The following is a 26228-nucleotide window of genomic DNA, read 5'->3' on the forward strand; positions in this document are numbered from 1 at the left end:
AAGGGATTATCAGTGATTTGCCAAACCAGCTAGAATACCTATGTTTCTATGTATGCTAGCCACATAGGTTTCAACATAAAAAGTTCGAGATATTTTCTCAAAATATCAAGAGCTATCTTAAGAACCATAGAACCAATACAAACTTTGAAACATGGGGAGAGTTAAGTATTCGAGAATTCAAGAATAGGATTATATACCCCTATTTTTGAAGCAAACAAAATGCTCATATTTTTATACTACAAGCCTAAAACTGATTGAACACTGAGAAAATATAGGTTAGCCCTCAATGACCACTCTCTCCATGGACTTGCATCCTTTTGATGTGGATGTACACATAATATACATGCTAGAAGTTCACACTGTGGATTGCAAATTACACTTTTGAGGGAATAGTTTTATGAAATAGACATCAAATTTTGGCCTAGCTATAATTATATTGTTGCTTGTCCAGTGATGCTGTGAGACAAAATAAATTGCACAGAAATTCTCTCATAATCACTTTAAGATGCTCTCTGTTACTTTTGCAAATCTCTAAGATTAAACTGCCATACATTTTGATGCAAATACCACTGCATGCAAATGAATTGTTGCCCAAAAAATGCCATGCATGGATAATGCAGTTCACAACATAATGCACATCTAATCTAAAAATAAAATGGAAAAGGCACATAATGCTCAACTAATTTTCCACTTTCTAGAAGCCAAATAGTCTACAAGAACAAAATTGAAACACCCTTTATGTTCAGTCTTACCTGTTATGTTCTCTTTGATTTTGCAAACATAAGAAAATAATAATACAATATTGGTCAATACAATGTATGTAAAAAAGCTCATGTGAAGGTAAGTTTCATTTCATTTTTCATTTCAATTTTATTTATACACGGGAAAGCCCAGATCAGCCCTTGAGCTGGTCTTCCCTGGGGCTGTAAGTAAAAATGAGTTAAAAACAAAATGAAACTTCAAACATCAAATTAAATGTAGAAGATCTTTTAACCATATATGACATTAACAGCTACTTGACATGTTATGGTGATCACTGGTAGTAGCAAATTGCAGACCTAGGTGTCGCCTCCCAACCACGGACCAAAGAAAAAATATTTAAGTAGCATAAGCCCTCACTAAACAAGGAGAAGGGATTGGACTTGAATCCTGTTTGGGATCCAATTGATCTCAAAGTCAGCAATTGGTGGTCTGATCACCATACATGTATAACATATCAGATACCTGATGTCATCAGATGGCATCTGATGACATCGGATGCCATCTGCCAAACAAATTTACATTTTTAGGAAAGAATTTGATATTTGAAGTTTCACATTGAGCTACTCCAGTTGAAATCCAAATACCCCCCTATGGAAGACATGCCCTTAATCTTCCACATAGGGAGTGTGACTTTCAAATGTGGTTTAAGGCCATGTTTTTCTTAGGGGTGTATGGATTTCAACTGGAATAGCACATTGTTTTCAACCAAAGTTTGACCTTTTGTAACAACATCTTGAAAATGATTACCATTGCTAGTTGCACAATTACCTAACCTGAAATATTATGTAACTCTTAGTAAGACCTACCTGTAGTTATCATAGACCCACATGAGTATATCATACATGACTTCTCTGCACGCTGGACTAGGATGTCTGATGAATGACCTGACGGATGGCAGAAGATACATCAGTTCTGTTGGCTTCAGGCTGGCCAACATGCCATTGACCAACTTCAGAGCAACAAGTTGTGCTTCTTCATCCCTGGACAATGAATAATATGCAAAATGCAAATAAACCAAGGGATATTTTTGACACAATATGCTGTGCCCCACCCCCAGATCCCCACTATACAGAAAGTCACTGATCAAAGTGACCCAAACTATTCCATAAACCACTCAATTTCAAGTTTTTTCATATATAAAGTTTAATTCAGAAATACTTCTGTTAAAAAGTTGATAATATCAATAATAATTTTATATAAAACTTGATTGGTGAAATAAAATGTGTAATCAAGAATCATTTGCCTTGACTTGTTTATGTGTGAATTTATTTAGCCTAAACTGTGACCTGCAGATTATGACATTAGCCTATTATCTTAAGCAAACAAGCCTGAAATTGGGACCCTAATGGCGGTCTGCAAAGTCCATGATGTTGGGTCAAATCTCTACCACAAATTTCTGCTCAAGGATGACAGCACATTGGATTTAAGCCCCCCCCAACTGGCTATGATCATAACAAAGTGGTCGAATGGGACATTGGGCACACTTCACAGTGCAATATTGTCCTATACAACATAGGAATTTTCTTAAATCTTTCACAATGGACAATGCAACCAGTTGTTTGACCCACCTGTGTGTCAGCAACTCTATGATGCCTTTATTCTTGACCTCCAGGAATGCATTAGTGATATGTTCTATCCTACTACCTATTACTTCAAGACAGAGAGTCTTAGGTTGACCATGGATGGATGGCAACATGAACAGAAGCTTGTTGGTGAATCTGTTAAGAAATGAACAAAATCACAATTGATGTTAATTTTGAATAAAAATTCCAAGTAAATATTTCATACAATTCACATCCAGTCCAACCTCTTTTATCTGGACATAATGGGACAATGGGACCAAGCATTGGCCGGATAAGTGAGACATTTGGATATGTGTAATTGGGCACTGAATGTGTGAAATTTTAAAATTGGGACAACAACATTTTACTCAATATAGGGTAATAACCTTGAAAAATGGTATTTGAGTGCTGTATGCAACATAAATAATCTTTCTAAGTGCTTCAAAGCATGACAATAAGGTGCCAAAGCATTAAAAACATACTTTCCTAAAGATCACATGACCGGATAACAAAGAAATCTGTATGAAAGTGGTCTGGATATGGACAGATGGACAGTTTGGACTGTATATGAGTGAATTTCATACAATTACAGAGAGTCTATTATATGATTGTGATTGCCACCTCTTTTCTAAAGTTTGAATTCTTACTAGTCTCTCTCTTTAGAAAATATTTCACTCCATGAGTACTACCACCTTTCTTACAGTGTCCCCTATTGGTTAACTAGATGATAATAATCACCTGAGTAACCAATCAAAGCTTCTGAATATCTTAACAATTATAATCTTGATCACTTTCAGCCCTATTAGCTATTATTTCCATAGCTCTGATTGGCTCAATATATGACATAGACATCTTATAAATAGTTCTTAGAGGGAAATAATTCAGACAGCAGTTCCCACAGGGGGTTAAACCATGCACCTTCCATGACTTTCAACATTCATTTCTGCCACGACCATTATCAAAATTCACCACTTTTGACACTTCTCTTGAATATGTTCCATGATTTGGGCTATCTTCTCCAAAACATTCCTTTACTTTTCCACACTATTGTGGTATCCAGGCCTGCACTGTTTAAAGATTTGTGTGCTGGTCACAGGCTTCAACATAAATAGTCCTAATTTTGAGATATTTTCTCAAGACCCTCTGAACCAATAGTGGTCGTTTTTGTACTCATTTTAAAACATTTTTCATGTTGATTCCAAATATGGTCATGAAAATATATAATTTAGAATTTTTTGACTTTTTAAAGAAAATTTGGAGCTTGTCAACTGCAGACGACACCTGGAAGAGGGTTAACCTTTTTTGAAGACATGACCTACCTGTCAGCAAACACTGGATAATGAAGATGTATCTTATGAAGGCATGTAATAAAGATTACTTGTTGATTCATACTGAGTGTGTTGAGATGCTTATGAACTTCTTCATGGAGGCTTCCATCATTGATCTGAAATTGTGAAATCATTCATAAAGTCAGCGATTTGTGTGATAGGAAGTGTTATTTAGAACTTACAAATATGTTGATTGCATATATTGTAGTATTTGAAATTTTTTACAGTTAACCTGCTCAGGAAGAGTCATGGTGACATCATCAAGAAAGATGAAAAGCATTTGTTGAAAAAAAATATAACAACTTTAACATCTCATCACTAATCAATCCATTCACTGCTGTCTTGAAGGTTCTTGTCAGGTAATATTGGTATTGAATTCCACAGCGGATCATTTCAAATATATATATCTTGCAACAATCATCATCATCAGTCGGCTGCGGAGCGGATCATGGGTAAGCGAAACAATTTTGTTTGGCTGCAGCATCCCTTCAGTATCTCCCAGGAGGTGCTGGACATACTGTAAGTAGTGTGTGTGTGGCTGTCCCGGTTTCCTCTTCCCATGTGGTGGAATATAAAGCGCATATTCTTTCACAGGCTCGCCATCTTCAAGACGCAGTATATGGGCGAGAAATTTGAGTTGATGAATCTTGACTCTGGCAAAGATGTAACATTTCAGAGGTGATATCTGTTTCAGCCGATACAGGATTATGCTGTCACTATCAGTTTCATGCTGCAAGATATTTATAAGAGGATTTTTTTTGGTGCAATTAAATTCCATAATTTGACCATTTCAAACACGATCACTAATTTCACAAACATGTTATATATGTTCCAACCTGTTCCAACTGTGATGCACATTCCAAAGTGCAGGCAATAGCTGTGTTTTAAATAGATACCTCTATGATGAATATCATCATCATCATCAGCATCAGTCGTATTCAGCCCACTGCAGGGCGAAAGCCTCCCCAAGTTTCCTGTCATTTGCTTTTGCCATCCACCTGATCCCTATGAAACTTGCTATCTCATCCCTCCATCTGACTTTCTGTCTGCCTTGGTGTCTTGAGCCCAGCCAAGGCCTCCATTCTGTGATAGTTCCTTATCATTATATGCTTCAAATCATAATCAGAATGATTGCGACTTATGCTATAATCAGGGAAGTGCCACTGCCCTGCTATAATGAACATCACTAAGCATGTTAAGGGATAATGAATATATAATGAATATATCACTAAGCATGTTAAGGTTAGCCGAGAGTTTTTCATGCGCTTGATTTCAGAGGGCGTAAGTTCATAACAGAAACAGCCATGCAGAAAATGAACAAGCGTGCCGGGACGTAGGCCTACTTACAATAGAATATCGATCCACGGTCAAGACATGAAAAGGCTATGAAACTTGGCTTAGCTCGTGCCCGGAGCTCGGATGCTGGGGGGTGTGGCACAAGCCGTTTTGCAATTTTCACAAGGATTTTATAAATTTTAAAATTGATTGGGGGCACTTCGTCAAGCTACGCCCTGGAAAATGTGTTGATTTTGAATTTATAGCCTTGATATCTTTGATGAAATCAATGCTGCTATTCCCTGATTACAATGTAAGGGTAGGCAACAACAACAATATCAAAAAGCAATTATTTGTAAATCGAATTTGGGATGAAAATCAACAAGACAGACTTAGCAGGCCTATAAATTTCTGAATTATATCAAGTGAAAAACAATCAATCACGATTCACTGCACTCAGCGAATCAATCAAATAAAAATAAAAAGAAAGGAGCAAGAAAGAATAAACTGAGAAATAGTGAAAAAGAGAAACAAAGAGAGAGAAAGAAAATGAACGAAAAAGAAAGAAAGACAGAAAGAAAGAAATGAAAAAAAAAAAGAAATGAAAAAAAAAAGGGAAAAAAAAAAGAGGAAAGAAAGGAAGTAAAAATGAGAAAAGAGAAAAAAAAAAGAAAATTCAGCCACACGGAGACTCGAACCCACAAAAATAGTTCATATTAGATTCCCAGTCCAATGCTCTATCCATTCGGCCATAGATCACCTTACGCAATTGACTGTTCTCAAAGCGGATGATATCACTATAATTGGATGCAATTACATATGATTACAATCGCGTCCGCATTATGGCTCTTAGAATAAACACGCATATCGGCGCTGAAATTTTGAACGAACTGATGGAGGAAAACCTCGTTTTTTGCAAAACTAGCTTCAATTTGGAGTGAAAATCAAATGGAATAGCAATTGGCAGAATGTTGAGAAATAATGTAGGTATTCAGATGTCTAAATTAACGTCTCGTAATCAAGATATCGATAATTTCACAAACCAGCATTTTCTCAAGCAAATTCTCCAAAATTTTCCCCAAAGCGGGCTTTTAAAATTTAATCGGTACTGTATTTGGTTCTTCCCCATGGCAACATTATTTCTTTGATCGATTTGTAATACAATACGAAAAAGAAGAAAACAATCGCTCGGTGTGGATTTATACGGGCGCACATTTGAAAAATACCTCATGGGCGTGTTTTGATCTTGTGAACATGGTGGGTAAAAATGCTTTAAGCGAAGGATTTTCAAATTTATTCTAAAAATTTGTATATAACACACACAAAATGTTAAGCTACATCAATGCACCAACATTTCACTCGCTGCGATATTTGATTACTGAGAAAACTCTGTTTTAGAGGACACCTTTATACGTCTTTTACACGTGTTTTATACGTCTCTTTGTGTAACCTTAAAGGAATGGGGTGATGCTATTGTATGCAGTACGACAGCAACTTAGCTCACTTCCGGTAATTTTTACCGGCGTGACCTTTGCTGTTACGTAACGTAATGTTGAAAATCAGGTGGCAAATACAGTTTTTCATAAAACATCAAAAAATGGAATATACGAGTCGTTTCTCCCTTTGCAAATACCAATGTTACATACAATCATTTATAAAATGCTATACAAATAAATGGGAAATCAAATTATTAACACTCAGCTATAAATGGATATTTAGGAGCATATAGCTGTAAACTCAATTCTAATCCAAACTGTAATCCTATACTCTAAATATCAAAATCTTTTTTATCCAAATACTAATCCTAACTTAAATCTTAATCTCTTTGTGATTATCTTAAAGTGATATACAGTCTTTTGCAAGTAAAATAGACTTCAATGTTGACATTCTCATTAAAATGAAAACCAAACAAAGGAGAAAGGTGAACAATACCCAAAAAATTACTTGTTTATACATGTGATGGTAGCCCTACACTACATGCACTAGTGGAATAAATGGTACACATATTGTTTATTTGTTGGTGCTCTATTTTACTTAAGAATATTATGTGAGGAAAACAGTCGTGAGATTCAGTAGCAAGGTTGTGTTATTTTATCACAATTTCTATCAAAATATTAATAAGTTGATCCTACGTTTTGAATGTCAAAATTGAATAACTGATGACTGTATATCCCTTTAAAGCAGGGCTTGCGCTTAACTGGTCTGCTACTTCACCTTGGACCAGTTGGCAATAGAGCTGGGTGTATTTTACAACTTGCCTGCCAGCATTTACAGTTTGCCATAGGAATTTTACAGACTAGATTTTGCCAACTGACAGGTGCTAACTATGAGCCTTCCTTTAAAGTCTTGCCATACTTTGCTCAAGACTTGGTTCAAATCATTTTTAACTGGTAATCTTAATTTACCACATTTTGCACACACAGATACAGTACCAACATACCTTATCAACTTCAGCCATTTGTTTCATCGCCATGCCGACTACTTCTCCTGCAGCTGCATGTACTATCTTATAGCGATTTGTCAGATTGGCACACAGTGTGGCATAAAACCTGTCATAAATGAAAACAAATAGAGAAGACAAGAATGAAACAGTATCAGAGTGATCTGGCAAGTAAACTTATGCCTGCTGCTTTGTTAGCAGCTGCCTTAATGTATGCCTCCACATCCCCACATGGGGACAATTTCACCAAACCCCAAAAACAGTATTCAACCTAATTGGCACCACTTCTCTAATAAAAGCCTCATGCAGTAATTTTCGAACACAACTTCTAAGGGCCCACTTTTCAATGAACATTTACAATTAAATTACATCAAATGTCTGAATGTGAATGAAATTACCTTATAATCCTTTAGGGCAGTTTAGGACTGTGATGGTCTTGACTTCAGATACATTGTATTTTTATTGTTTCTGCATGAAAATTCCCATTTGTAACTTTAAATTTTTTATTTTTGTAAGCGCCTACAGAAACAACTGAGTTAACCATCCTGGTCGAACTAGGTCAAATACGATACACAGAATAAAACCTTACCTTCCTTCTTCTACATCTGAGTTGGAATTTATAGGGTGTAGTTTGTTAGCTAGGATCACACCTAGGAGTTGCACACCGACAGCTGAGTCTTTCTTATCACCTTTCTGAATCCAGAGGTGATGTGTCTTGTTTTCTTACCTTCCTTCTTCTACATCTGAGTTGGGATTTATAGGGTGTAGTTTGTTAGCTAGGATCACACCTAGGAGTTGGACACCGACAGCTGAGTCTTTCTTATCACCTTCCTAAATCCAGAGGTGATGTGTCTTGTTTTCTTACCTTCCTTCTTCTACATCTGAGTTGGGATTTATAGGGTGTAGTTTGTTAGCTAGGATCACACCTAGGAGTTGCACACCGACAGCTGAGTCTTTCTTGTCACCTTCCTAAATCCAGATGTGATGTGTCTTGTTTTCTTACCTTCCTTCTTCTACATCTGAGTTGGGATTTATAGGGTGTAGTTTGTTAGCTAGGATCACACCTAGGAGTTGGACACCGACAGCTGAGTCTTTCTTATCACCTTTCTGAATCCAGAGGTGATGTGTCTTGTTTTCTTACCTTCCTTCTTCTACATCTGAGTTGGGATTTATAGGGTGTAGTTTGTTAGCTAGGATCACACCTAGGAGTTGGACACCGACAGCTGAGTCTTTCTTATCACCTTTCTGAATCCAGAGGTGATGTGTCTTGTTTTCTTACCTTCCTTCTTCTACATCTGAGTTGGGATTTATAGGGTGTAGTTTGTTAGCTAGGATCACACCTAGGAGTTGCACACCGACAGCTGAGTCTTTCTTATCACCTTCCTAAATCCAGAGGTGATGTGTCTTGTTTTCTTACCTTCCTTCTTCTACATCTGAGTTGGGATTTATAGGGTGTAGTTTGTTAGCTAAGATCACACCTAGGAGTTGGACACCAACAGCTGAGTCTTTCTTATCACCTTCCTAAATCCAGAGGTGATGTGTCTTGTTTTCTTACCTTCCTTCTTCTACATCTGAGTTGGGATTTATAGGGTGTAGTTTGTTAGCTAGGATCACACCTAGGAGTTGGACACCAACAGCTGAGTCTTTCTTATCACCTTCCTAAATCCAGAGGTGATGTGTCTTGTTTTCTTACCTTCCTTCTTCTACATCTGAGTTGGGATTTATAGGGTGTAGTTTGTTAGCTAGGATCACACCTAGGAGTTGCACACCAACAGCTGAGTCTTTCTTATCACCTTTCTGAATCCAGAGGTGATGTGTCTTGTTTTCTTACCTTCCTTCTTCTACATCTGAGTTGGGATTTATAGGGTGTAGTTTGTTAGCTAAGATCACACCTAGGAGTTGGACACCAACAGCTGAGTCTTTCTTATCACCTTTCTAAATCCAGAGGTGATGTGTCTTGTTTTCTTACCTTCCTTCTTCTACATCTGAGTTGGGATTTATAGGTTGTAGTTTGTTAGCTAAGATCACACCTAGGAGTTGCACACCGACAGCTGAGTCTTTCTTGTCACCTTCCTAAATCCAGATGTGATGTGTCTTGTTTTCTTACCTTCCTTCTTCTACATCTGAGTTGGGATTTATAGGGTGTAGTTTGTTAGCTAAGATCACACCTAGGAGTTGCACACCGACAGCTGAGTCTTTCTTGTCACCTTCCTAAATCCAGAGGTGATGTGTCTTGTTTTCTTACCTTCCTTCTTCTACATCTGAGTTGGGATTTATAGGGTGTAGTTTGTTAGCTAAGATCACACCTAGGAGTTGGACACCAACAGCTGAGTCTTTCTTATCACCTTTCTAAATCCAGAGGTGATGTGTCTTGTTTTCTTACCTTCCTTCTTCTACATCTGAGTTGGGATTTATAGGGTGTAGTTTGTTAGCTAAGATCACACCTAGGAGTTGGACACCGACAGCCGAGTCTTTCTTATCACCATATTTTGGTATCATGGAATTGTAGATCACCCTGTAGGTAAAAAATTATTTTTTAATTTGTATTCTAGTCATTAATTTATAAACATCATGCTGAAGAGTTTCAGCATAAGAAGAATTAAAAAAGTAAGAATGACTGTTTTGAGCCAGAATCTTTTGCTTGCAAATCCTCTTTTAAAGTTGTTTTTTGTTATAAGAAAACACTACATTGGTTGGGTGGGAGTATAATGTGCATTCCACTTTTTCCCCAACAATTTATATTCTTGGCCACTGTCCTTATTGTTATACTCAAATAGTATTGCCTGTATTATACAGGGTGTCCAAACAATGCTTAGTATCTACCCATGCCACATAAGTTTCCATGGTATTTTGGAATATTTTAGATTTCGACTATACTAAACCACAGGGATGTCTTGGAAAACTTGTGGCATGTAATAATCATAATATTTATTTGAATTACTTGCAAAATACAAAAGTAACAAAAATAACAGTACATTTACACATTTTACATTTCTTACACATGACAAAAGCAAGTAATACAGTCATTTTAGGCCACCCTGTATGAGACTATCAGGCGGACGATAAAAGCAATGCGTCGTTGGGCAGGAAACCTCTGATGTGCTTGTGGCCCCTGAACATGTTTAAAACAAAACTGTCAACCAGTAACATAAGGGGTTTTGCGTTAAACATGTTCAGGGGCCAACAAATACTTGTACAGAGCATCCTAGCTTAAAATGCCATGTAGCTCCTTATAAAATGGACCTCAAATAAACAATATTTTATCAGTCGTGATAGATTACACACTTACTTGGATGGTACTTCTACGATAGGTTTCCAGCATTCCACCATTGTCTTCACCATATCCAGGTTGTTACGTAAGATCTTCCTTGTCTCGTGGTGACAATGTGCCATCAGGAATTCCAACACTTTGTTGGCAAGACGTCGCTCCTATGGAATAAAAAGTTCAAAAGCAAACATATTGAGTAAGATCTTCACTTGTATTGGCAAAGGCCTACTTTACAAAGGCAATGTTCATTTTTCTTCTTTCCTCTGATCTGAAGGCATTTTACAGCCACATTTCTTATTAGAGGCCCAAAAAGTCATTTGAAAATGTCCTGCTCACATTGAAATTTACAATATAAAATACCTGTGGTATAGCTACTATATCCAAAGTCACATTAGTTGAGACCAAATTCTACAATCTGAATCTGTACTTTGGTCATTGGTTTGTTAGATAACAATTCAACATACCTGTGGTATAGCCTGTGGTATAGCTACAGGAGACCATGTCAGACATATCACTACTATATCCAGAATCATATAGTTGAGACCAAACTCCCCCAGGGTCAAAATGAGTTCCAGCAGTGATCCAAGCCAAAATTTGGCATATGGTTCAAACATCTAGGACAAAAAATAAACATGGAATATTAACACATTAACACAGACCATGTGTGATCCACAGTTATTCTGAACTTAAATGGATACAGTCATTTAATTTCAACCCCAATTTTGTTTGCAAAATGACTGTATATTCATTTAAACTTCTCGGTAAGTGCTGTGGGTGGGACTTAACTTGTCATCAACTATTACCAGAGATGTAAGATTATAACAAGATTGGCAACAATACATTTTGGCAACAATACATTTAGGCCTACATAATACCAGACTTATTTCTTCATTGCGAGTAGGCAATCATGACTACAAAATTAAAAAATTTACAAATTAAGTGTACTGCTAACCGTCCAGCACATCTTGCAACAGATTACATAAATCAAGTCACTTTGAGTTTGTTATTGACGTCAACATGAATCCCTGTATGTGAGATAGCGTTCTGATTGTGCCACCTTTACATGTGAGCATATTATTCTGTGATTTCGAGAATGGCATGCATGCTTTGAGGATACACATTGTAATACACACAGTGACATCACTACCAAACTCAAAGTGACATAAGGTATTATAGTTGAGATTACCTGTTTACCAGCTGTAAACTCTCAACCATTAATTGAGTGACTCTTTGAGTCCTGATTTTTTTGCTCTAGCTATCATGTAATAGTTTGCCTGAACTTTATTAATAGGTCCATTACACATACCTCATCATAGCAGTCTTGCTATAAATAACTTGACATTGACACTTGTTGTTGAGTCTATTAAACATACCTCATCATTGTTGATTAACAGTCTTGCTATGAACAACTTGACATTGATACTTGTTGTTGAGGCGAGTTTCTTGTGAAGCTTAGACATCCACTCTGGCATCTCAGAAGGTCGACTTCCCTGATTAGAAAAACAAAAACAAAAAACACAATTATTTACTGTGTGTCTTGGGCTACAGGTGTCAACAAATTCCTGTAAAGTGTAAATCACTGCATCGTTTGTTATTTCCATAACCCTAACTTAACCTTCATCTTCATTTTAAAATGCAATGGACTATAACTGATGGTTAAAATCATCAAACTCTGTCAAACTCAGGCATAGTTGTGTACATGTATATGCCAGGTACAAATTTAAGCGGTGGCCTGGTGGCCCTGCGCCAGTGGATTTTGTGTCGGGCCAGATTTTTGAGCCTGATGTAACTCAAATGATACAAGATATGGACATATTTGGACACAGTTCCTACTCCATCTGTCACCTGTGTGTAATTTATATTTTTATTCAATGATTTTTTGTCTATTTATTCTTATTCTTGCGTTGCTAGCAAGTTGGAAATAATACGGCAGCTTTTTACGGCAATAGTAGGCCTACATACTACTTCCAAGTTCTTTCGTGCTCTATCTGACGATGATAGCGATAGGTACAGCAAATACTGCATACTTTAACCTTTGTGGATTTTTATAACTAGATTAAGGCAGGACTCCTGACTGAACTTGTGTTAATGACTACACTTGAGTATGCTCAGTACAAAACAATTTAAAATGTTAACATTTTTAAGGTTTGCTTGGCACATAATAAATGTTAACACACAAGTAACAGGTGTTAACTTTAGTAATTGGCAGTCTCTAACTTCTTAAATGTGGCATTGCAACATGCTTATTTATTTTGCACTTTTTGTAGTAGAACATATTGAAAAGCTGGGCCAGTAAATTTATTGCAGGGCCACTAGATTTGTCATTTCACTGGCCCGGAGGGCCAGTAGAAAATTGAAATCTAAGTCTGTCCCTGGTATATGCCCTGCCTATCCATTAATTCACTAATATGCCTACACAAATATGTTATTTCCTGAATGTGATTTTTAAAAGGCTGGAACTGATTTGCTGATCATCATATTATCAAGAGATAATAATAACAGATGACAATGAACGTCATCTTTGTACATTCTGGTAGTCATTGTTCTATGTCCTTTTGTTAATATATTGAAATCTTTATTTCAATTCAAATAATTATGTACAAAATGAAATAAAAAACAAAAAGACGATTGCTGATTCTATCAATTTAGAACAGATTTGAAAGATAAATAATATGTTCACAACTTCCAAATAAACAATATTGGCATTGCAAAATTCTAAGGCATTGTGAGACGGTTTCGCCAAATTTGAGTAAAACTGACCTCTGACCTATCAGGAAAATTGCTTTTTTGTACTTAATTATGTAAAACGTTTTTAATAATAACAATAATTATAAAGTAAATGAATAATTAATAACTATAATAATTTTCCCGATCAGAGCTTGACTGCGCCAAACTGCCCCACAACGCAAATTTGTAACCTACCTCTGCAACATGTGGTGTAATTTTATTACTATGCATGTGTTTCAAGACAGCTGTCACTGATGCCATACATTCATGCTGATTTAGTTCATCAGATTCAAGCTCCATATATTCTCCATGAACGATAGATGATGGCTGTTCCTGTTTTAAAGAGAAGCAAATATAATTAAGTTTTTAAATTCTTCTTTAAACATAAAATATGTCTTTCTGCAATTAAATGACCAACAGTAGTATTGTATGGCCCATCTCTCAACAAGGATGGGCGCAGGTTCAAACTTCCAGGAATCTACACCACGTCCACATCAGTCTCATTTATTGGTGTTGGGTCACATATTAACAGCTCTGCTTCCCTGTAATGCACAAGTCTCATTTACTGGTGTTAGGTCATATATTAAGAGCACTGCTTCCCTGTGATGCTTCAATCTCATTTACTGGTGTTGGGTCACACATTAACAGCTCTGCTTCCCTGTAATGCATGAGTCTCATTTACTGGTGTTGGATCACATATTAACAGCACTGCTTACCTGTGATGCATCAGATTTAGTTCTCCCAGCAGATCCTTGGGTCTGCTCACGCTCAGTAAGCGAACTACTGAATTGTGGGATACCACCGGCATAGTCAAATACGCTAATCTCCTCACTCAGACTGCTTTCTGATAAGTATTGTGTAGACATGTATTTTCCTGGACCTGAAATAAATAAAACCCACAACTGTTACATCTCAATCTCAGATTGTACAGTTTGGATATACATTACTTTAAATTACCCTTTCCACACTGAACTTGAGCCCCTCCTAGGTCTTTGACATTTACTTCAAACGGTATGTTAGAGATAAAACTGAAGAAGTTGGTCATACATACACTCCTCAAAGTAATCAAAGGATTAAAAATTCCATTCAATATTTTTCAAAAACAAAATTATCTATCAAGATGTTTTAAGTGCCAGATGAAACAGTCATGACGAGACATTTTACAGTGTTTAGTAGGGCATGGACAAGGCCACATCATAGAAAAAGAAATTTCGATTAGGTACAAATATGGTCAAGATAATCTGGATGAAATTTGTTTATCCTTTAATTACTCGTATACAGTCTATCTCCCAAATCAAGCATGATATTTACCCATTGTGTAGGTAGACATGAATCCGGAATCCCCTGACTCTGAGCCATCTCCTGCAGCACCGCGTATCTGGCTACGTATCGACACAAATTTCTTCTTGCGCTGAATGGGGGCGTCCTGCTCTAGTTCAAAAGTGTACACTTTGTTGCTATCCATGATGTTATCCAGCAAGAACTGACCCTGTAAATATACAGGTGGTATTTAAGAATCAAGTTATCGTAGATGTCAAAAGCATGGTCCGATTCCTTTGTCAATTATATGAGCAGCATTTTATATCAAGCAGCTTTGCGTAAGTTGGGCTGCATTGGACGGACTCATTGGAACTAAGGGGCTGGCAAATATACTGAGGAGTCATAAATTTTGGAAAGAAAAATAGGGGGGTCATAAAATTTTTGATGACCAAATTGTAGGGAGTCACAAGCTGACCACAAATAGTGTGTTTATTGTATTCAAAAAAACTAATTTCAATACAATTTTAGCCTGTTTAAGGGGTAAGGTGTATCGGTGGTGAAGGTCATACAATTGTATTGATGCTGACTTTTTGTAAATTTGGGACCCCCCTTCCAAGAAAATGCCATCCCTTAATCTGGTCTGCCAAGGTCAAATGAATGGATGACAAGGACCAAAGTAACAAAGTTATAGATGTACAACTTGCATTTGGCCAAATGCTGAAAGTTAAGAATACATGAAACAAAATTGATTAGAAGCCATCAGCCAAGATGATGAAAGTCTACAACTAGTGAGTATTTTGTGGATTTGGCAATCAAATAATCTAATCAAATTTAATTCTAAAATCCTACAAATACATCTATTTCATACATATAACAGGTTTGAATATGTTACCAACTTCTCATTTACCAAATTCACAGGGGACACCGCAACAATAGAAAGTATAGTATACTTACTTTAGTAAGATTCTCACTGAACAATGCATTGTAGCACTTGAGTCCTATTTGTGTACAACTAATGATGGCAATGAGGGTATTGTACGCTGAGCAGTGGTACTGACGGCGAAGCTCTAGGAATGTGGTCTCACCACGAATGTCTTCGCTCTTTGCTGCTTGACTAGCTCTAATTGAATTAGAAATAGAAAGCATAGTGTACATGTACTTACTTTGGTGAGGTTCTCATTGAACAAGAACGCATTGTAAAACTTGAGTTCCGTTTGTGTGCAAGTAATGATGGCAACGAGGGCGTTGTACGCGGAGCAGTGGTATTGACGACGCAGTTCAAGCGATGTGGTTTCACCCCGGGTGTCTTCACTCTTTGCTGCATGACTAGCTCTGATTGCATTAAAAATGGATAATAAAATTTTAGTTTCCACTCTAAAGTTTAATTGAATGAAAAAAGGGTCAATTATTTTGCCATCATCTTGTTACATGTCATCATTGTGAACTGATATACATGTAGGCCTACATTATACTATTTTGCAAAGACCTTTCACAGTGGCTGACCGATCACATGAAAAAGAACTAGGTCACGCCTACATCACCCAATGCTATGCAGATTGATCTGCGAATGAGGTGCTGATGTGATGATGACGTGATTTAATTAGCCAATCAGAGCCTGACTTCATGTTTACACCATAAATTGAGCCAAATCGGGCAGTGCTAAAGGTCTTTAGGTAAAAGAAATATAAACTGAGAAAATGTGTAAAGTGTAATGTATGTCACAAAGATGATACAGAATGAAAGCATCTGATACAACCGATTCCTTTAATTCGATTTGCATTCACTACATGTACATCAGAAACCTCTGCGATGAGAATTCCTGTGGGAGAAACCTGAATCACTACAGAAAAGGCACCATTCTATCAGTACAGTGGTTACCCAACTCTCAGTGCATTTATTGAAATTTGTTACTATATACCATGAGTACAATGTGTATCAACCGGAAACAATTGCATGCCAAATTAGGGGCAATAACACAGTTTAAGATTTTTTGCCTCGTAGGAGGCTTTTTCCTGATTTTTTCTCACAGTTTATGTTTCTTTTGGCTAATCGGATACTTCTACCTTACCCCCTATACAATGGTTCACCTCAAGTTTGGTAGTGACTTAGGTGCGCATTTCACTACGTGCAGTATCACATCACGACGTAAAATCAATCTCACAGAGCATACATGTACGCGTACAAGCGCAACCGCTAAAAGGCATTTATGTCACTACTGAACTTGAGGTGAACTAAAGAATATTTGGCATATATATTGAAGCTTATGTTGTAAAAGTGGCAACTGCTGACGAGCCACTTGTCATGAAGTCCCAGTTTGGTGTGAAAGAAAAAAACCCCGCAAAAATGTCCCCTATGGCCGGGAAACAGAAATACACCTCCCCCCACACACAGACCCCCCCACACACACACACAAACAATCCCTTACTTGGTAACAGCCCGAGTCATTTCTTTTCCATCCTTGACACTACCATCACAGTAAGCTTTATTAATGTCTGACTGAGGTGAGTTCAAATCCTCCTTGGTCAATCGTGAATACATGATTTCCAGCAGTTGAAAGCAGCACATCTTGGATACCAACTGACTCTCAAATGCCATCTCAGGAGCCTACAAAGAACAAAAAATGGAGGCAATGTGAATTGTAAACAACAGCCTATAATTCTAAAAGTTTATTGAAATTTGTTACAATACCAGAAGAATAATGAATACATCTTGCAAAACCTATGTTTAATTGGGTGAAATGATTGGCTATGTTTGTTTGTTGTTATTTTTTACAGTTTGACCCATTTCTATGGGTTTTATTATTATATATTATTTTATTATAAAAACAACGCAAAGTCTCAAAATTAAATTTGTCATTAAATCTCTAATGAAAATGTATTTTGTTCATCTATAGGCAGTATCTAAAAATTCTTCAAGTTTATTTTAATAGATTTTATTTTGAGGTGATCTAAAACAAAAGGTAATAAGCAACTGGTATAAAAAGCCAAGGAAGCATCAACTCAACCCAACCCAAATGAAACAGAAACTGAAAAAAGAATTATTCCAGTTCTTAGGTGGAAATGAAATTGCATGGTTTATACATTTTGATTTGATTTGATTTGTTCGGGTTTTGACAACCCTGGATAACCCAAGAAAGCCTCCATTGAAGCTTATTTCCATTGGTGTCCATTTGAACACCGGGACGGGGTGGGAACAGTCAGGGGTTAACACCCTACTCTTTTCGAAACTGGCTACGAGATACATGTACAGGTATGGCTCTCTGTACACGGGACCGACGGCTTAACGTCCCCTCCGAAGGACGGAGTACTTTCACGATTCATTTACCCAATTCTAAATGAACCATGGGGAGAGCTGAAGTCTGAATTTAATCTACAGAAGTTGCCAATTAATTTCAGACTTTTTTCCAAGTCAATATCCCAGCAAATCGCCACCGCCGGGAATTGAACCCGGGACCTCATGCACTAAAGGCAAGTACCCTAACCATTGCGCCACGCTCTCCCTTAAATTGTATGTAATCAAGCAAAATTTGTATCTATTGCTTGACATGATTTTAAGTTATGGCCAAATGAAGTACTAAAAGTCTTTTCTGTTTTACTTTGTTTGATTATCCATGGCAAACCCTGCATGGACTTGCACAACACCCACATCCCAAGGGGGGGGGGGGGGGCAAAATAACCATATAGGGACGTGCGCAAATATGTGTTTCATTTTCTATGTCAATTATATGCAAATGGATGTTTTTCAATTTTGCATGTATCTAATTGAGCCACAAGTTTTTGTAGAATGGGTACAATTTCAAATTCTTGAAAGAGTTTCTGTCATTCCTACATCTCTGTCATGCAAGATGCAATCAAAGGGTGGGCGACCACAATTCCCATTACATACAATCATAGGATCAGAGCCTTAATTAGCAGAGCAGTGGTAACTGTGATTTTCTTCCAGTGCATGTTTTATGGCTAACATACTACACTTCTTGTGCCAGCTACTTCCAGACATTCATACGGTTATTCAGATCTCATGGATTAGCTGTGCAAATTACAAGTTCAAACCTGGTCAGAGACAATGATATTTCTTCCCTGCACTGCAGGCATATGCATGCAGTGCCCTCCCAGCACACATACAATAGCATCTAGCTAGGATTAGCAGAGCTTCAAATGGGAGATAACTGAGGCCTGAATAAGCATGATCTCCTAAATCTATTTGGTCTGAGTTGAGGAAGATGTGTCTAATTTTGTATCCAATATCATCTCTTACCTTGATGGTCCTAGCCTCAATGGTACCAATAATCTTCTTGATATTGGCTTTGAAGAACTCTACCAATGCATGTGTACTACAAAGTCTCATCAGTGGAATACAAATTCTCTCTATGGCTTGTCTGCGTATCTCCATTGGGTAGTTGTCTTCCTCCTGGAATACCTTATAGGCCACCATGAAGGCTTCAGTTTGCTTGGGGACTGGCAACCTGTAAGATTTAATTACAAGATTATATAGGTTATGGGATCCACACTATGGCTTGTCTACGTATCTCCATAGGGTAGTTGTCTTCCTCCTGGAATACCTTATAGGCCACCATGAAGGCTTCAGTTTGCTTGGGGACTGGCAACCTGTAAGATTTAATTGTAAGATTATATAGGTTATGGGATACAGATCCTCTCTATAACTTGTCTACGTATCTCTGTAGAATTCCCTTTTTTGGGTTTTATCTATAGAAATCACACTAGGATCAACTTCATATAACCCCATGCTTATGGGAAATCTGCCATATTGGTTCATTTGTCAAGGGGGGATCAAAACAGCATGGTTATGACATGTTTTGGTGCAAGAGCCCAAATTGAATGATAAATGATGTGTCTTAAAACATGACCCTTACACAGATTTGCACTTGCATCTGCTGTACCAAATTTGAGATTTCTCGAATTGTCATCTATGTATATCTTGTGGGTTTTAAAGAAGTGCTCGTATCATGATAACAAAATTATGAGGTATATACTTACCGCTTGATGAATGAGGCTAGAGTAGATTGTATTTCATCCTCATAGATGTGTCTCTCCTCCCTACACATAATACTGATTAGTATCTCCAACAGCAAAAGGCTACCAGACAAGACCATGGCTGTCAGAATCTGAAAACAAATATATATATTCATTCATTATATTTCAAAAGACATAATAATACATACTTGTGGATGTTCACAGATTGGTTCATCTTCTGTTTTGCATTTCATTGTTTCTAGCATGACAACTTACATATTTCAGTTTCAGGTACAAACATATTTACTTATGTGCTACTTTAAATTGAATGATAGCCTTTATAAATGGGCAAGTATTTAAGAAGAAAAAAAATAATTAAGCTTCAAGACCAAATCGAAAAACCTCATTTCCCAGTGAAAGATCAGACAGCAGGCCAGACCATGGGCAGACGGTATCATGAGTAGGTTTATTTCACCTAAAAGGCATAGATAGTCTTGAAAATATGGGCTACTTTTCCTAGGCTATTTTCATGACACATTAAAATGTGTCATGAATTTAGTAGGAGTACAACTGCTATCTACTGGTCAGTTTATACTCTCATTTCCACATCTATTGTTTCTAGCTGTGGTTTTAAGATAATTATATGGATCATCTACTGTACATCATTTCAAGGTATCTTCACCCAAGGTCTAATCCAACAATATATAATGTCAATTTAACATTTAACCACCGAATTAAAGACCAAATGAGATCCATTCTGATTTTGATAACACAAATACCTTGTTCAATGCAGCAATGTAGTCATTGTACTTTGGGCTACCAACTCTAAATTCTGAAGACTTCAATGGAAAGTTGTCTGCAATCAGACAGTTCAGTGCATCTCTGTGAATAAACAATAATGTCAACTAATGAGTGAATATCTCAGTCACCCGGTACTTGAAATCTGAAAAGTTTGGAAATAAATCTAATACTCATCATCATCACAAACGCTTTTTGTCAGAAGTTTGATATAGCGCCATCATTAAAGTTTCTCCAAGCTTTTTTCGTAGATATCTAATGAAAAATATCATAACAAGAGGATGCTAGGATCACAAAATACTCGTTTAAGTCTTCTTTATATATTTTTTTCAGCTCTTTTTGAATTGCTGATATCCATGTAGTTTTTGGTTTCCCTCTTGGTCGTTTTACGTGTTATTCGTATTCTTGAAGAGCTTGCTTTGCTGGGGTATCATCAGGTAGTCTCAGGAGGTGTCCTAACCAAAGGAGCTGCCTCTTCTTGATTTTATTACTCCACTTTGTTTCTTTGGTTTTCTCGTAAATTTCTTATAAAAGTAAGTTCTAATACAGGACCTTATTTTTTGTAGACATGCAATGTTCTGTTTGTTATGTCCAGACTTCATCAAACAACTGCCCCATTGCACTGACCAGTCCATAACGTTTGAAAGTTCCAGACACGACATCCAACAGGTCAGTTACCTGATGAAGCCTGGAGGTTCCATATGCAATATAACATGTCTAAAAGTGGTAAGTTCTGGTGTTTTGATTTATTTCCAAAATTTCTAATAATGTCACTTTTTTTCTTCAATTCAACTTGTGTCCACACAAAAAAACACATTAAATGTGCTTGAGGCATTTTTGCTTTTGGTATTTTGAAGTAAACATCTACTTCATGTCTTCCATTTCTTAAATTCACTTTAGCTTGGTTGTACACAGTCAATTCAATACATCATTCAATACATCATGGATTTCAGAAGTAAAGATGGTTACAGGTCACAGATTCAGTGATTACTTGATATAGGCTCATTTTGATAATATAGTGAAGTAATACAAGACATCAATGACCTTAGCCTTGAGGTCAAAGAGGTCATCGACTATGACATCGAGTCAGTGAGTATGTTGATAAAACTTACTTGATTGCATGGTCTTGGTCTGGTGCACTTGTGAAGAAGTATAAGATATCCATGACCTGAGCCTTGAAGGTCAAAGAGGTCGCCGGGTCAGTGAGCATGATCACATAAGCACTGAAAACATGCTGGTAGGTTGGATGAGAGGGTTTGCTGCAGAACTGTTAAGTATAAACATAAAAGATACAAAACGTATCAGTCTGTGACAGAAGATATCAATGAAACTTTTACTATTTTGGGGGCAATTTTTGGCATTCACTCTTCCCCCAAGCCCCTGCCTGAACAAAATGCCATTATAAATACATTTAAATGGAACACACTACACATACAAGTGAAAATAATTGAACCAAGTTTTAAAACAAGAAATACACTTAAGCTGAAGCAAGAGAACACTGCCTTTAATACCATACCACATATATTCATTAACCTAGCTCTACCCTACATAATTAGGTCCCTCTTTGTCTGGCACACTCCGTGTTTATAAATTTAAGTGAAAATAAAATTCAAATAGAGTGAAAATAGATTATGACATACATTGGAGTCAATTTGTAGTAGTTTGCGTAGTAACAGTAGCACAAAACTCTGAAGATCTTGTCCACATCCCTTTCTCAGTCCTCCTGTGACCGTGTCCCATTTGGTCAATATGATGCTATGTACTGCCTTGCCATGTCTGTGAAAAATAAGCGAGGAATTAATTATTAACATTTCGTGGTCAGATTAAGAGTTAGCGTGCTCATAAGAATTACATGATTTTTGTGATTTTTTTCTCAACTAGAATTGTTTGTGGTTGTGATATCAACCATTTGTTTTGTGTGTGAAATGTAGTCAACAGTAATATTTTTTACAGGAGAGCTTGTGAGTCATCCTGATGTTACATCGGAATTGAATGCATATACATTTTTTTTCTTTGTTTGTTTTTTTAGTTGTGGATGACATGCCACATAATTCCTGTAAAAATACTAAAGTTGACTAAATTTTACATGCAAAACAAATGTCACAATCATGAACCATTAAAAAAAAATCCATAATACTTACAGACATGCAACCCCAATTGAGCATGGTCAGATTCATTTCCGTGTCACACAAAAGCGCGCGTTCATCACACACTGTACGCAGACGCTGTTGTACAGCTCTGTTCATTCAATTGAAATCCCCAGTATAGTTTGAGAAATTGCAACTGAAAGAGTAAAATATATAGGCCTGCATAATTATTCCTAACTTACTTCTTCCTCAATTCCCTGTTTGTTGCTACATGATCCAGTAATCCATTCAGTACTGATCCAAAAGTAGACCTGCTTGCATCCCATATCAGAGGTGGGATAGCTTGCTGAGCATGGGCAGCTAGCTCCTCATTGATGGTACTACGGAAGGTTGAGTAGAACGCCATGCCATGGGTCAAGTTGAGGTCAGAGATCGTAGTGGCTGATGATGTGGCAAGTTTGGTATCTTTGCCAAGGTTGGCTACTAGGAGTTTTGGCTGTAAAGCAATAAGATAGATTATGGGTTACATTGTTGATATGGTTTTTGCATGTCATACCTACACACACACAGCTTTTTCAATGAAGCAATGTCTTTTTGGGTGACCCTGGAAGAAGACATCATTTCATTCGTTCTCAGAACAAATGTTATTTTGAGAAGCAAATGCACATACAATTTGGTCTAAATTCTGCAAATTTTCCCTTCAATCTGGCAAGGCTAGCGACTCAATGTGGAAATCCTCGTTCAAAGCATGACAGTACATAACAAGGGTGTGAGAGAAGCTTTGGATAGTGTCTTTGAAAGAATATCATTTGCACTTAAACCTCCCTAATACACACGCACCACAAACCCACACACTAATTATAAACCTACCTGGACTCCCATCTTGAAGGCTAGTTTCAGCAATCTATCCCCCAAGTCAACAGCTGTTGGACTGAGCTCACATGCTACTAGCTTGCCATCTGAATCTTTCCTTGCGAGTCCATCATATACACACACTAGTATTTGACTGGATAGCGATTCCAAGGGTGTATTGGGCTGAAGAAATAAAAACAGATACATAAAATTATTGTAAAAACCTCTAGGTTGTGACACATTGCAGAATCTCAAGTTAAGTCAACATTGTCTTGGAGCATTTTGATGACTCTCCTGCATCGTGCATTTTCAAGACACAGTGTGCCAATGAATTAATACCGATCATATACTCATCAATGCACTCAAGGACAGTAATTTTGTTAAGGTATTGTTGTCAATCGTTACAGTCCGGTTGCGGGAAATGCAGGAGTTGGTCCGATGAAGCTGATGGACAGGTGACTGAACATGGCTTTTTATCAGCAGATGCAATTTTGCATATCACAATAGTATATTTATTTCGCAGCATAGTTGCATCATCTTGAGTCAGCGTCTTGGGTTCCAGACACACCGATTAAAATCCGGGTTGATTTCATAAGTTTGCTAAACTCATAATAGGTGAGACTCATAACATTGTTGACTAATATACAATGTACTTGCAATTTGGGTGCAGCACTTGTATTTTGTGTATTACATGACTGCCACATATGAATTTATGCAAGCATAATTATAATGTTGGGACTTAATTGACACACACATTAAATGTTGGATAGAAAAGCTACCATTATACCATTAGGTTATATAATTTAAAAAAAAGGGAACAGATAGAAGTTATAACAAGCTATTTGATTTGGTGTTTCCATCATCTATGATCAATTTTCTTGAATAAACATTCTCTATGTACATATCAAATTTTCATTACCAATTTGGTGTTTTTTGGAATGAGTAAAATCACCCACCGTTTCATACAAGTACCTTATAACTACATTCATCAACCTTGCACAATGTAGCTGCTTTTTTCAATCAGTATGACCATATCATATCAATAAACTGAACTGCACTGAACTGAACTAGGAATATAAGTTGGGAATACAGATGGGAGGAAATTGAACAATTTCATTACTGTTAAATACACATACCTTGTCAATAGCTGCCACCATCAATCCTGCCTGATGTAGCTGCTCATATCCGATCACAAGATGCATCAATCTGGCATGATCTAAGTCTTCCTGATCACCATGGAATACAGACAGGAGGAGATTAAACCAGTTTCATTACTAAATACACATACCTTATCAATAGCTGCCACCATCAATCCTGCCTGATGTAGCTGCTCATATCCGATCACAAGATGCATCAATTTGGCATGATCTAAGTCTTCCTGATCACCATGGAATACAGACAGGAGGAGATTAAACCGGTTTCATTACTAAATACACATACCTTATCAATAGCTGCCACCATCAATCCTGCCTGATGTAGCTGCTCATATCCAATCACAAGATGCATCAATTTGGCATGATCTAAGTCTTCCTGATCACCGTGGAATACAGACGGCAGGAGCTTGAACAGATTTTGTTGACTGCAAGATAAAATAAAAGAGAATTTATTTATTTAAGTAAACATCCCTGAACCCAAGACATGCTACCAGAAGGCGGCCAACACCAGGGTCAGTCCGAAAACCACTACAACAGCACCCTCAGTCTCAACACCAGTGCAGCGACCTAAATGAACCCTGACCCCACCACCGCCCACTCCACCCACTGGCGTACCCCCATAGCCCCAAGAATGCTGATATCATTGCACTATCAGTGCTAAACCAAAGCAGTGTTGGTACAATTATTCATGTCAGATATAAGCAAGAACTCTCCTGTTCTGCAATGGGCTATTCCATTTGAATACTACAACTATATATTACAGACAACTATATTCAAACTTTCAGTGATTGCTTCTGTCACAGACTGATATAATGAAAGACAGAGATACAACAGATAAAATATCAAATTTACTATACATTGGTTCACCTCAAGTTGGGTAGTGACGTTGGTGCATATTTTGCTTTGCACAAAATCAAATCGCACACATAATGTTTATCTCGCAGAGCGTAAGCACACGACTACAAGGGCTGACTGTCAGCATGCTTGCAACTGCAATGTCACTACCGAACTTACAGTGAACCAAAGAATAGAACATTATTTAATTTGTTATGCTGAAAGGCCATTTTCTGCCTAGTCACTGCTGCAATTGGCAAATCACACAGGTTATATAGGGATGGTAGGCAAGTAATCTAGTAGGGTGTGTAGGGTAAGGCACTCCATGAATTATACATGGACGGTCTATGATAATATGGTATTCATCAGTATGTCCAAATTACAATGATATCAGTTCAGAGTACATATATGAATACTTCACTATTACTGTATATTCACTAGATTAGGACATACCTTTGCTTAATCCTGTTGCTGACAGCTCTCTTGAGGTCTGCTTGTATGGCAGCTGGCAACCTGGTTGACAACAAAGATAGCAACTGACCAGTCTGCAGATGAAAAATTCAAAATATGCAACAAGATATTGATATGACATATTATGTTAAGATATCACACCAATAATAAGCAGGAAACAGGCCATTTCCAAACTCTTCAGGTGACATTAAGCTGGGTGAAAAAGGCCAACATCTTAAATGCTAAGATTTATATAAGAGAACTGTTTCAAAAATAGGATATAGTTTTGTCTAGTTAATTGTCATTTCTACCTATGGATCTATCACCAAACACAGCCAAAATTTGTAAAGTATGTATAAGTAGGTATTCAGCCACCAGAGAGCAATGTTTTTTGTTCATTTTTCCTTCAGAAGTTATATGAAGAAAATGCAAACCATTGTACATGAGATTTGATATCAAGA

At 37.2% G+C, this 26228-nt stretch overlaps 1 protein-coding gene across 1 annotated transcript in view; it reads right to left on the bottom strand.

Moving 5' to 3' along the window:
- LOC140163435 (DNA-dependent protein kinase catalytic subunit-like) overlaps positions 1-26228 on the bottom strand; it is a 176348-nt gene that overhangs the window by 132084 nt on the left and 18036 nt on the right. The window contains exons 16-38 of the mRNA XM_072186748.1: positions 25771-25862; positions 24770-24908; positions 24618-24707; positions 23348-23512; positions 22720-22973; positions 22031-22166; positions 21503-21657; positions 20372-20474; positions 19617-19744; positions 18877-19084; positions 17048-17226; positions 15786-15954; positions 14674-14851; positions 14079-14242; positions 13558-13695; positions 12009-12125; positions 11112-11249; positions 10657-10796; positions 9751-9882; positions 7368-7476; positions 3644-3768; positions 2331-2480; positions 1569-1742 (exon numbers count right to left, since the gene is read on the bottom strand). Coding sequence (XP_072042849.1) covers positions 1569-1742; positions 2331-2480; positions 3644-3768; positions 7368-7476; positions 9751-9882; positions 10657-10796; positions 11112-11249; positions 12009-12125; positions 13558-13695; positions 14079-14242; positions 14674-14851; positions 15786-15954; positions 17048-17226; positions 18877-19084; positions 19617-19744; positions 20372-20474; positions 21503-21657; positions 22031-22166; positions 22720-22973; positions 23348-23512; positions 24618-24707; positions 24770-24908; positions 25771-25862 — 3383 coding nt within the window. The remainder of the gene's footprint in view (positions 1-1568; positions 1743-2330; positions 2481-3643; positions 3769-7367; positions 7477-9750; positions 9883-10656; positions 10797-11111; positions 11250-12008; positions 12126-13557; positions 13696-14078; positions 14243-14673; positions 14852-15785; positions 15955-17047; positions 17227-18876; positions 19085-19616; positions 19745-20371; positions 20475-21502; positions 21658-22030; positions 22167-22719; positions 22974-23347; positions 23513-24617; positions 24708-24769; positions 24909-25770; positions 25863-26228) is intronic.

Source organism: Amphiura filiformis, chromosome 11 (assembly GCF_039555335.1).
Source record: "Amphiura filiformis chromosome 11, Afil_fr2py, whole genome shotgun sequence".
Lineage (NCBI taxonomy): Eukaryota > Metazoa > Echinodermata > Ophiuroidea > Amphilepidida > Amphiuridae > Amphiura > Amphiura filiformis.